The sequence below is a fragment of the Myxocyprinus asiaticus genome, chromosome 34, assembly GCF_019703515.2.
Source record: "Myxocyprinus asiaticus isolate MX2 ecotype Aquarium Trade chromosome 34, UBuf_Myxa_2, whole genome shotgun sequence".
Classification (NCBI taxonomy): domain Eukaryota; kingdom Metazoa; phylum Chordata; class Actinopteri; order Cypriniformes; family Catostomidae; genus Myxocyprinus; species Myxocyprinus asiaticus.
In genome coordinates this window covers 39,692,917-39,706,275 of record NC_059377.1, presented here as the reverse complement: position 1 = coordinate 39,706,275, position 13,359 = coordinate 39,692,917, and the positions used below count along the sequence as shown (strand labels likewise).

The 13,359-nt window shown below is 35.9% G+C and overlaps 1 protein-coding gene across 2 annotated transcripts; it reads left to right on the top strand.

The window, feature by feature from the left end:
* Positions 1–3,025: 3,025 nt before the first annotated feature.
* LOC127425368 (chromatin modification-related protein MEAF6-like) lies at positions 3,026–13,138 on the top strand. Of its 2 annotated transcripts, XM_051671295.1 has the most exons (8): positions 3,026–3,155; positions 5,373–5,488; positions 5,576–5,663; positions 5,774–5,819; positions 8,367–8,556; positions 9,792–9,821; positions 10,102–10,135; positions 12,710–13,138. In XM_051671295.1, the coding sequence occupies exons 1-8, from the start codon at positions 3,066–3,068 to the stop codon at positions 12,722–12,724; spliced, it is 609 nt and encodes a 202-aa protein (XP_051527255.1). In that variant the 5' UTR covers positions 3,026–3,065; the 3' UTR covers positions 12,725–13,138. The 2 variants fall into 2 exon arrangements, with proteins under 2 accessions (XP_051527255.1, XP_051527256.1); XM_051671296.1 differs by lacking the exon at positions 9,792–9,821 and having other exon boundaries at positions 12,710–13,131.
* Positions 13,139–13,359: the final 221 nt, after the last annotated feature.

The following is a 13,359-nucleotide window of genomic DNA, read 5'->3' as shown; positions in this document are numbered from 1 at the left end:
AATCATCCCCAAGCTGTGTTCACTCTCTTCAGTTTGCCCTCTCATCTTTTAGGATGTGTGTGATACCCAACATCTGGAGCTTGTCTAGGTCTTTTGCTTTCTCTCTGCATGAAAACATAAGAGTCTTAGAGGGCGTTCACACAAGATGCATTTAAGATCAGATTTACAAATTAAATCATAAACATCTCAAAGAGATCTGCTGAATGTCTTATTGACATCCAAGACATACTTATTGACATACGTCTTATAGACATATTGCAGGTGAGCAAACAACCTAAACGTCTTCCAGATGTAAACACACACATCAAACAGACATCTGGGTGATGTGGTATCAGGGATGTCTATCAAAGTAGTTTGGTTGATTGTATATGGAGTAGGCCAGTGGCTGTTGTGGGTATTTTAGAACCAGGTATGAAGGATTCATGGGTGTGTAGAGCACTTTTTGATTTAGGTTTGGATAGAAGGATGTATGTGAATAATAATGTTCTGCTCTGGACTGTGTGTGGCTCTGTGTGCAAGCTGGAGGAGCTGAACACACAGCGCCAGCTGATGCTAGAGCCCAGCTACAGTAAGTCTAGAGATCGGGCCAGTATTATTATAGTTAACGAAAACAAAAACTGACTAAAATCATTTTCATTAACTAAACCAAAATAAAAACTTAAATTATTGAGAGAAAAAAAATAAAATAAAACTAAACTAAAATACTTTTTCATAACTCCAAAACTAATTAAAATAAAATAAAAATGATCTTGAAATCTTTTCAGCTATAGTTTTTGATATTCTAGGGTGAATATGGGCATAGTGGGACATTTTTGGAAATTTATGTTTTCTTGACATTTTGAATTATGATCCAAACGCACATAACCTGATATTATACCTTTGAAAAGAAATCTTAGGATGTTTTCTACCTTAGTCAAACATAAAAAGCAAGTCAAATTAAATACTGGGAAGTGGAACCTTTGAAGACCCTCTTTTGACCAAGTTCCAGTTGTATTTATTTTTTATTTTTTAAGCAGTATTGGTAAAGTGGGACAGAGGGAAAATGGTTCTCTAGAAAATATCTAAAAAGTATTTGGATTGTTTTATATATATTCTTATACACTTTTACATCATAACATTAAGTTAACTTTTACTTTTTTATAACCTTAACAAGATTCACCTCAAATTTATGTTATTTTCTTTACCGTTGCTTTTCCCAGCAGTGATCATGAAATGAGCTCTGCCTCCCATCTCAAAGTAAAATAATCAATTTAAAACCTCAAAAAGTTAAAGGGATAGTTCACCCAAAAATAAAAAATAAATTCTCGCATCAGTTATTCACCCTTCCCAGATGAGTCTGACTTTCCTTTTTCTGCAGAACACAAATGAAGATTTTTAGAAGAATATCTCAGCTCTGTTGGTCCATGCAATGAAAGTCAACAGAATGCAAAACTTTGAAGCTTCAAAAAAGCACAAAGGCAGCATAAAAGTAATCCATACGTGGTTTAATCCATGTCTTCAGAAGTGATCTAATCTGTTTTGGGTGAGAACAGACCAAAATGAAACTCCTTTTTCACTGTACCTCTTGAAATTGCTTGGAATTGTCTAGAGGAACATTCATGATTTCAAGCTTGACTACACTTACTAGTAGAGTTCACAGAGTGCTAGATGGCACTGGGAAATATAATCAAGCTTGAAATCATGATTGCCAAGGGAATTGCTGAAGTCAAGATTTACAGTAAAAAAAAAAAAAAAACCCACTTAAATATTGATCTGTTTCTCACCCACATCTATCATATCACTTCTGAACACATGGATTATACCACTGGAGTCGTATGGATTACTTTTATGCTGCATTTATGTGCTTTTTGGAGCTTCAAAGTTCTGGTCACCATTCACTTGCATTGTATGGCCCTACAGAGCTGAGATTTTCTTCTAGAAAACTGTTTGTGTTCAGTAGAAGAAGGAAAGTCAAACACATCTGGGATATCATGAGGGTGAGTAAATGATGAGAGAAGTTTCATTTTTGGGTGTACTGTCCCTTTAATTGTTTATGCCCCAAAGATTAGTTTAGAAATGATTAGTAATGATTTAAGGAAATATGTGTGGATACAATTGGGATTAATCTTAAATGTCCTTTGTAACTTTACCCATTTTCACCATTTATTATAAATTTTGCAACATTTACAATCCACATTAAACATGATAATACAGCTAGATAGAGGTAACACAAGACTGCCCTGAGAAATGTAATGATGTTAGAGTATACCAGAAAATGCTCAGCTTTGGCAGCCATAAAAAATACTACAACTAAAACTAAAATAAAAACTAACTAAACTGATATACAAAACACTGAGAAAACTAAAACTAACAGACAAACTGTGAAAACTAACGATAACTAAACTAAATTGCAGTGTTGAGTAAGTTACTCTAAAAAGTAATTAATTACTAACTACTAATAACATCTTCTACAGTGTAATTAAATTACTGTACTAATTATTCTGTCTGAAAAGTAATTGCATTACAAATTACTTTCTAAACCCCTTATCAACCCTGACCAAATGAAAATACAAGGATAGACATGAAACTGTTCTTTTAATTCTTATTCAAATAAATCATATAAAATCAAATAAATTATTCATGAACTGGCCAAAGAATTTAAAGGGGCAGCGTTAAATTAGAAAACATACATTTTAACATTAGACGTTATATTTTGATTTTAAATTCACTATTGTTTTATATAATATTGTTCTGTAGTCTATACAGTATTTAACGAAATTACATCAGAAGTAACTGTAATTAAATTACTGAAAAATTAAGAGTAATCCCTTACTTTTTACAATTAAAAAGTAATTTAATTACAGTAATTAATTACTTAGTAATGCCTTACACCCAACACTGCTGAATTGTAATGACAAATTTAATATAAAACAGAAATAAAAACTAAATTAAAAATCCAAAACTATAATAACACTAGCTCGGGCAAGTGTCAGAGTTTTGTCTGGGTTTTTGGAGAGTCGTTTGTGTAAGAGCGTCCCCTGCAGGATCGGAGGACGTGTGTAGTGCTGCAGTCTGAAGGATCCAGCATGGCGATGCACGCGAAAGCGACTCCACCGCAGATCCCCGACACCCGCCGAGAGCTCTCCGAGCTGGTCAAGAGAAAACAAGAGCTAGCGGTAAATCTCCGCATGTATACACTTAAATATATCCAAGATCCCACTTTATGCGTCGCCTGTAGATGCGTTTACGGACGTAAATAACCTAATCTGTTTTTGCATGCTAGCACGAGACTGAAAATAATGCTACCGATTACTGATCATTTATTTGAAATTAATGCGGGCGTGTTTGCATCGTGTTAGTTTGCTCTGTTTACACTAAACTATGATCAAATGTATGAATATAGAAGTAACTGTTGTATATCTTGAAAGCATGCTATCTGTGTTAGCCGCGTTTGTTATGGCGCCTCCAGATGCGAAAACAAAATAACGTAATAGTAAAATATAATACTATAGCATTACAAACATTTCACAGGTACATGCAGGATGCGTGCACCGTTTTAGATCTGTGCAAAATGAAGGAAGATGGTAGAACAGTAGAATGTTTTGATTGAACGCTGCAGGGAAAACTTTACAGTTTTTGGCAATAAGGATCCATTAGTTAACATGAACTAACAATGAAAAACACTTACATCATTTATTAATCTTAGTTAATGTTCATTTCAACATACTAATGCATTTTTAAAGTCAAGCTGTATATGTTAACATTAATGCACTATGAACTAACAATGAACAAATTATGAGTAAATGCTGAACAAATATATTGTTCATTGTTATGATAACCAATGCATTAACCAATGTTACAGTCTTTGATTTTTACATTAAAAGTCACAAATGGAAAAATTCACTGGTGTTGGGGATTTTGGAAGTTTTACACGCAGATATGTGTTTTTGGCAAAAACCTTTACAGATTGTATTTTTCATCAGGGTAGGGTTGCACGAGCTGTGCATAAGGTCTCACGTAAGTTGGGATGTAAAGTTCACACTAAGGGCTTAGTAACTACTAGTTAGTTTGTAACTAAGTCAGTGCTTAATTTGGTTGCACCACCTGTTCTTTATTTTTTTATATATATTTTTCTTTATCCCCTTTTCTCCCAATTCGGAGTGCCCAATTCCCACTACTTAGTAGGTCCTCGTGGTGGCGCGGTTACTCACCTCAATCCGGGTGGTGGAGGACAAGTCTCAGTTGCCTCCGCTTCTGAGACCGTCAATCCGTGCATCTTATCACGTGGCTCATCGTGCATGACACCACAGAGACTCACAGCATGTGGAGGCTCATGCTACTCTCTACGATCCAGGTGCCCCATTGAGAGCGAGAACCACTAATCTTGACCTCAAGGAGGTTACCCCATGTGACTCTACCCTCCCTAGCAACCAAGCCAATTTGGTTGCTTAGGAGACCTGGCTGGAGTCACTCAGCACACCCTGGATTCGAACTCACGACTCCAGGGGTGGTAGTCAGCGTCAATACTCGCTGAGCTACCCAGGCCCCCCGCACCACCTGTTCTTAAGGCAAGACTTAACTAGTAGGTCGTATGACGTTTACCTGTATTGATCCAATAAACAGCCTTGAAATTTGTACACAGAAGTGTTAAACAGCCTTGAATTTCAGTTTGATTTTGTTCAAACCTTGTTTGCTCACGTAACTGTCAGCTGTAATAAATGATTTCCCCACTGAAATACGATGCATAATAAAACAAGATTTCATTAATGGTATATTTAGCCTATGTAAATAACAATATTCAATAACTGTATCTAAAATGAATAAGGGGCAATAAATAATTACTCGTACAGTAAGCTGGAAAAATAGACATTTATTCATTTTAATATTTTATATATATCGTATATGTTGAAACTTGACACCGTACACAGGAAAGTGCACCGTTAGAAGGGCTGAATCTTGCTGTAGAAGTAAGTTTTTTTACATAATGTTTTCTCCCGTAAATGTAAACGAGTGTAAATGCCAACATCACCATATATGTCGAAAGAACTGAAGCCAGTCACACAAAACGTGAGCTCATTGATGTCATTAAATGAGTCTGCCTTTTTATTCCATACGTTACTCCTGGTCTTAATTTATACGTAGGGTTACGTTCTACTGAAGTTTAATGGTGCAACGCTCAAATATTTAGTAGTGCGTAAATTGTGACTTAGTGACCATTTACGCCACAACTAGGCAAAGTTGTAACTTGCGTATAGCTAGTGCAGCCGGCCCCAAATCATATGAGATTTCTTTAATAACAAACTTCACAGACGTGTTATTAACACAGGCATGCAACTTCGCAAAGCTTGCGTTTTATCAGGAAACTGTACTGACTTTCTTTGTACGTTTAACAGGAGACTTTGGTAAACCTGGAAAGACAGATCTATGCCTTTGAAGGCAGCTACCTGGAGGACACTCAGATGTATGGGAATATCATCCGAGGATGGGACAGATATCTGACCAATCAGAAGTTAGTGTAAACCGATTTTATGTGGTTGAATGTTATGAAATCTGAAAAAGAGACATGCAGGTGAACACAGACTTTCATCCCTTATAGGAATTCCAACAGCAAAACTGATCGGAGGAATAGGAAGTTTAAGGAAGCCGAGCGTCTTTTTAGCAAGTCATCTGTAACATCAGTGGCGGTTTGTATTTTTTCAAGTTGAGGCATATTTGAAGTATTCTCATGCTTGTGTGTATATATGCAAAATATTTGGGGGGAGAAATGGCTAAATGAAATTGCTTTATGTGACAGGCTGTATGTGCTCTCGGCGGAATCCCTGATCACATGAGTGAAAAACGTAAGTGGAATCTTACAGTTGAATGTTTGTGTGTACGTGAGTATTTCAGTCAGTTGTGGTATATTTGAACATTCAAAACTTGAAAAAGTGAGCTGCCTACCTAGACAGCATTTTGGCCATCATGTGTGTGTTCAAGCACTCAGAACATTTGATTCTGCCTTTAATGCCCAAAAATTGTCTAGGTAGGTAGCTCGCTAGGTTTTGAAACACAACCATTATTGACAGGTTTATAATTTGCCGTGATTCGGTTATTGTAGTGATCTGACATGTTAATAAATTGCTTATGAGTTGGTAAATGGGTCATTGACTTTTGTCCGAGGCGATAAAAGTTTGAAAAAAATATCTAGTTTAAAAGACGCATAATCAATATCATTAAAACATTTGGAAAGTTTTCTTTACAATGATACCAAACACCTGACCCTCTTTGATTTTATAAGCCTTTCATTTTAGGTATGCCACTGAAACAGGAAATCTTTAAAAACACCTTCAGAGCTTAACGGGTTGACTTTACAAAATCACTTTGATTTGGTGTTAAAAAGTTTACAAATATTATATTTTAAAATACAATTGTTTCACTACTTATTTTTTAAGCAATATTCATAAAAGATTATACCACACTACCCATGGCAACATTACTTTTTTCAAAGATTTCAAAGAAATGTGTCACATTGATAAATAAGGTTGTCAGAGGCGATAAGTATTAGAAAAAAAATCTAGTTCAAATGACACGTGTGTAAAGTTCGTAGAAATTAAATTTTTGTTTCCAGTTTAGTTTCATGAGTTTTATCTACTACAAAATTGATTTGACCTATAAAGCTCAGATGGGCCCGCAGAAAAAATTCTTCAAAATATTATTAACTTGGAAAGCTTAGAAGCTCTACTTTATAATGCATTTAAAAATTATAAAAATATAGCGAGTAATAGCTAATTATATGTCTTTGACATTTGTTTCATATGAACAGGTGTTGCTTAATTGCTTATAACTTCATGAAAAATAAACAGAACATAAAATATTTATACATGCATACCATTACTTAGAGGTGATTATCTTTCAAAAGAGCCTACACATAAGGTAATCGGATGCATAGATCATTAGATAATTGACACGTGTTGCATATGGCCACCAGGAGATGGCGCCAAGTACATGACATGGACTCAATGATGACTCAAATGGCACAGAATTAAACTAATTCTGTCAAATCTCATTACTAAAATCATGTCTGAATGCTATGCATACCTTTAGTCATTGCATGTGTAGTTAGTTCTTATTTGCAATTATTGTTTTATTTGTTTGGAGATGCTTCTGGACACTTGGAGATGTTTTTGTACTCTAGGATACATTATTTTTGTAGTGCTAAAACCTTTGATTGCTTTGAGTCAACACAATTTTACTGCGATACAGGTGACATGATTGGGAACAAAACAAAAGCAGTTTATCGGAGCGACCTTATTTACAACCAGAGATAATATAATGGCAAATCAGAAAAATAAGATTTTTTTAAAAAAAGTACATTTTTGGCTCAAGTTTTTTTTGTGATTTTTCAGCAGTTTCTTAGGCTGAGAGCCTTATAATTTATCATAATCTATATCATTAAAACATTTGGAAAGTTTTCTTTACAATGATACCAAACACTTGACCCTCCTTGTTTTTTTTTTTAGATTTTTTGTTTTGTTAAGATATAAGCCTTTAATTTTGGGTATGCCACTGAAACAGGAAATCTTTAAAAACACCTTCAGAGCTTAAAGGGTTGACTTTAACACCAAATTAAAGTTACTTTTTTTAAAGTTTTCAAATATTAGTTATATATAAATATTTTTATTATTTATTTATTTTTCCCTTTTTTTCACCCAATTTGGAATGCCCAATTCCCAGTGTGATTTTTAAGTCCTTGTGGTTGCGTAGTGTAGTGGCGGAGGATGAATCCCAGTTGCCATGTGGAGGCTTTACGCCACCCACCGCGGCATCCGCGCTCAACTCGCCACGCGCCCCTCCGAGAATGAACCACATTATAGTGACCACGAGGAGGTTACCCCATGTGACTCTACCCTCCCTAGCAACCGGGCCAATTTGGTTGCTTAGGAGACCTGGCTGGAGTCACTCAGCACGCCCTGGGATTCGAACTAGCGAACTCCAGGGGTGGTAGCCAGCGTCTTTTACCACTGAGCTACCCAGGTCCCCTATTATATATTTTAAAACAAAATTGTTTTACTATTTATTTTTTAAGCAATATTCATAAAAGATTATTCTGCACTACCCATGGCAACAATACTTTTTTTTTTTTTAAATTAGCTTGTAATGAGACTTTGTTTTTTGTTACATCCTGACGGTTACTCGACATGACATTTTTAAACAAAATTTAAGCCCCAGAAAAAAATATCAAAATGACTTTGACCTCAAAAATGTTCATCACAGAGGTGTATTCAAGCCATTGTTTTGTGTGAATTGCATTTTTGAATAGTTTTATAGAAAAAAACGAGCTTCATGTCATTGACCCATAAGTAAACTTGGTGATTTTTGAGGTTTTACCGATTCCTCCGCTCCTGTAGGCGAGCCAGGCAGTGGAACAGAGAGCGACACATCTCCAGACCTTCAGAACCAGGAAAACGAACCCAGTCAGGAGGACACGGAGGAGCCAGACGGAGCACTGCAGGACCTGAAACCACAGAAAGCTGCTTCCTCTTCCTCTGGAAACCACCACGGCAGCCATAAAAAGCGCAAGAACAAGAACAGACACAGGTACCTGATCTCCAGCATGCCCCTGGGGTCCAGGAAGTCACAGGGTTATTAACGTACGACCTCGTCCTCTCTGATCCAGTGCTATTGGAGCCTCTAATCCTAAATCGAATGTGATTTTGGTCTTGAAATGTTTGATTCTGGTTGTTGGTTGCTTTAGTACTGAAACTTAACATTCTTAAAGGGATAGTTCACCCAGATATAAAAATTCAGTCATTGTTTAGTCACCCCTGTGTTGTTATAACCCCATATGACTTACTTTCTTTTTCTTAACACAAAGGGAAAAATTGTGAAAAAAAAAAAAGTTGCAGTGGCAGTTTATGGTGACCACCTCTTCAAGCTTCAAAAGGACACAAATACTCAGGAGTCTAATAAATTATTGTATGCGACTCATGTCTTGTTCTGAAGGAATACAGTAAGGTTTTGTATTACTAATGTATTATTTAGTGAAAATCTCCTGTGCGTGTTTGTGAGACAGCCTGCTTGTGAGCTTTGGAGCTCCCTGCATGAGCAGAATGCTGCAGCCGCTTTGAATATGAATTTTTGGGTGAACTAATCCTTTAAGGGTGTCATGTTGATTCTGTCTACTGTATAAATTGGCAGTGATTAATGCCCATCTTGTAACATCTTTTGGGATAAATTTGCTTAATTATGAGAATATTATGATAGCCCCACTGCCATTTGTAAAGGTGAGGGGCTTAAGTTTCATTGTGCTGTGGCTCATTTTCAGTTGAAATGGCTCTTTCATCTTCAAAATGTGTTTTTATCAGCTCTGTTCCTCTCTTGAGGATCTGGCCTGCAGTCCATTCCTCCTCGTTCACTCTTTCTTAATGTTTATCCATGCACTGATGCCCTTTTTGAGGAGCGGCAGTTCATTTGGAAATGAAAAGGATGAAAAGTTAGTTTTCACACAGTTATGACTGGCTTTTCTTTGCTCTTCATATCTCACTGAGCAGTCAGTTGTAAGTGAGTAATACAATAATAAATACTTGCTCTAGAGTTTGCATTCAGACTCATTACACAAAAAGAGCACTAGTTAGGGTTAGAAATTAACTCGTGCCCTAGACAGGGTATGCTAGTGTCTGTCTGGTTGAGCTTGCAGCCTGTTCACTTGGTGTACTGCTGAAGGTATATGCCCAACAGTTGACGCCCTAACTAGTTCACTGTGGGATTGTGCTGGTCTTTCAGTGTAGGACACTAACTGATGCTCTCTTCCTTCCTAACGCTGCCCCCCTCAGCCCCTCTGGCATGTTTGATTATGACTTTGAGTAAGTCTGAATTTTACTTCCTGTCTCCGCCTGTCTTTTTTTCCATTAGTTGTGTAGAGCCGTCCACGCCAAGTGGATGAATGCAGTGATGCCTGTACCTGATTATTTGCAGATGTTGCCGCAGTTTTGCTTTCGTTTGGCTTGGTTTTGTTTTTTTGGCTGCATGCTTGTGGTGTATACAGATGTGCTGGTTGGGTAGTTTGGGTCAGTGCATGCATAGTTTGATGGGGTTTATCCAAGCATAATGGTACAGTTGTTAATTGATGCCTTTTCTTCACAGATTTGACATGAAGATAAACAAGAAACCCAGAGCGGTAAGTTCAGGTTCTTTCTTTTTACAAATACCGTGAATCAGATTGAGTACTTGTCTGCAGAGATGTCCATAATTTCATGTAGCATCATGATCATATTCTACCACTAACTTCAGCAGAGTTATGGAAGTCATCAGACTAATGTAGCGAAATAAAATAAGATTTGTACGCTAGTGATGTCAGATTCGTGAACAAATGGGCCAATGACGTGACTCATTTCTTTGTCTGGGTCTGTTGTTTTATTCGAAAATACATAAATGGAATTCGCACTCATAAAACTTGTCATTTAGAATTTTTTTCTGGAGCTTAAAGTAAAAAAATGTCATGTGGTGTAACCGTCCAGAGACAGTAAAAAAATAAAGTTGTTAAAAGCTGAAATTCTTGAAAAAAAGAATTGTTGGTGAATAATAATAATAATAAAAAAAGACAGTTTAAACAATTTTGTTTTGTAACCAACATTTAGGTTGGTATTTTTGCCAAGAACAAAAACTAAACAAAACAGAGAGACCCCCCCCCACCTTTATTTGTTAAATATCAGATATTTAGAAATTTTTTTAAATGGTGCATTTTGTTCAGGTCAAATGGAGTAAGCCAATATACCCGGATATTCTTAACTAAAATTTCATGACATTTGGAGAGAGTAAAAAAAAGTTTTTACCTTGAAAAATATTTTTGAAAAGTTTGTGTACAATCTCTTGTATTCAATGTGCAAGGCAAGTATTTTAATACCTTTTAGTTGATGGTTACAACACATGGCATTTTTAAAGTCATTCTTTTTTTTTTTTGGTAGAAAATGCTATAAATCACGACTGGTTAATTTCCGCGATTAATAGTTGACTGTTTAATGCATAAAAAAAATAAATAACGCAATTAATGCGTAATCTGTGTTTTATTTTATTGTATTTTTTATTATTATTAGTGCTGTCAGCCAATTAAAATTTGTAATTGCGATTAATGGCATATTTGTTTTTTTTAGTTAATCGCGATTTAATCGCAGATTTTGAAAGTGCTGAAATTTGACACTATATATATACTTAAAATTTTTAATTTATTTTAATTTAAAATGTATTTCCATCTTAAGAAAACAAAATAAGAAACAATATAATGCTTTATTACCATTTTCCAAACAAAGCCTTCCACAGAATAAAGATAGAAATGCACTAAAATTGCATTAAAAAAACATTAAACGTTTCCCAAAGTCTAAGTGGGAGTTTGACTAATTGAAAGAACTAGTCACCCCTTAGGTTGTATTTTCATTGCAATGGGCATTAAATCTCTTAAAATCTCATCCTCCACAATATTAATCTGCCAGTAGACTGTGGCTATCCGCTTTGCTACAGCAATCGTGAAGCCACGTTCATGATTCGTGTTAGGGCGTCAACGCAGCTTCAAGCGCCCCTTTGAAATCCACATGAAAAGCATTAGCAGACAAAAATGTTTCATTCTGTGTTTTGGTGATTAAGATTTGGTGTGCTTCTGTGGTAATTAAAATGCACTTTACATAGGCTGAAGAATACTTGATTTCTGTCTCAAGTTCCATCTAGGCTTGTTTTGTACATCAAATAGCATTAAGAGGTCATTTTATCACTGACACGGAAGCGCTGTTTTGTGTGTGTGTGTGTGTGTTGTGAAGTGTGCGTCTGTGTAATGACTCTGGGAGGACACATTGCAAATGTTCCGCCCTTTCAACATGTGTTTATGCTGGTTTATGCTGTATTAACAGTAAATGGGTTAATCTAAAAAATTAAAGCATTAAACCTTTTTTTATTAATCGCATACGTTAATGCATTCATTCTGACAGCTCTAGTTTTTTTTTATTTTTACTTCCTGTTACTAACTAATGTTATTCCCCACTTCCTGTGGCTAAAATTGGCCTATATACATTTTCAGTACATGTACATGCTTGACTTGAATGCACATCCGAGCAGTGCACGCTTATTCATTATGCACAACACAAGTGCTAGGTATAAACACAGGAGCGGATTTACTGTATGGAGAATGGAGACTTCACCTGCAAGCGGTGAGCTAGGCGTGGGAGAGCTACGGGCAAGCTGCCGTATCTCTTTGCGTCGCCCGAAAACGCTCACCCACTGTCATCTGAACCAGTCAAAAACAAAACTGCGTGAGAGAGACCCAGCTTGTGTACAAAAGAGACTGAACAGGAGCCAGAGAAAATAAGTTTCGAGGTTTTGTTTGATTTGTTTTATATCTGTATGTATAGTGTCTTATAGTTCTATGAGACAAAGTATAAAGTAAATATATTTATGATTATATAATGTTTCTTGTAATGTATCATGTACCGTGATTAATCACAGAAAACTGTGTGATGTAATTAGTAAAATGATTAATCTATCAAAATGTATGAAACCATCATGGATACAAAGATAACATTTCTATGAACTTGACACGTGTGTTTTTTTTTAATAACCATTTTATATATCAATGACCCAAATTGTTCTTTGAGCCGGTTCAAAAGAACCAAAATGCTGTTGTAAGCACATGAAACATGCAGTGAGAGCTTATTGCACACAATGCACATTTAGTTTTTATGTGTAATTGATTCTTTTGATTTTGCAGGACTATTCGGCTTGATGGACTATTTGGCACCCCAGCGCACAATCATGCACGCAAATGACACCTTACTCGTCTTCAGTCTAGGACATCTGGATCTTTCCCTGCTTTTCTCCATTTTTTGTTTGGCTCTCATCAGACCATAGTGAAGCTCTCATACAGATCCGCCTGTGATTTCATGATAATGGATTGCAAACCCAAAGTTCCATTATGTTGCTACATGGCTCATAATGCTGGAATCTGTTTATTTAAAATGTTACATTGATAATGTATCAGTGGATCTAAACCTTTTCCTTCATTTGGAAATTCTTTACTTTTGTTTTGTTAAACGTATGTAGCTAATGATCAAATTTGGTCATTATCTTTTTTTTTTTTTACAATCTTGTTTTGAATAAAACTTTAAATGAGACAATGATTTGTCATTTTGTTGCCAAGCCTTGGATTAAAGAGAGAGTTTGAGTCATTTACTCACTGTTCCAAACTTTATCTCTTCTGTGGAAAAACTTTCACTTTATGCAGAATGTCTCAGTCACCATTCACTTTCATTGCATCTCCTTTTGTGTTTCATGGATGAAAGTCAAACAGGTTTGGAGCAACGTGAGGGTGACTAAATGATGACCGAATTAGCATTTTTGGGTGAAATAACCTTTTAAGCT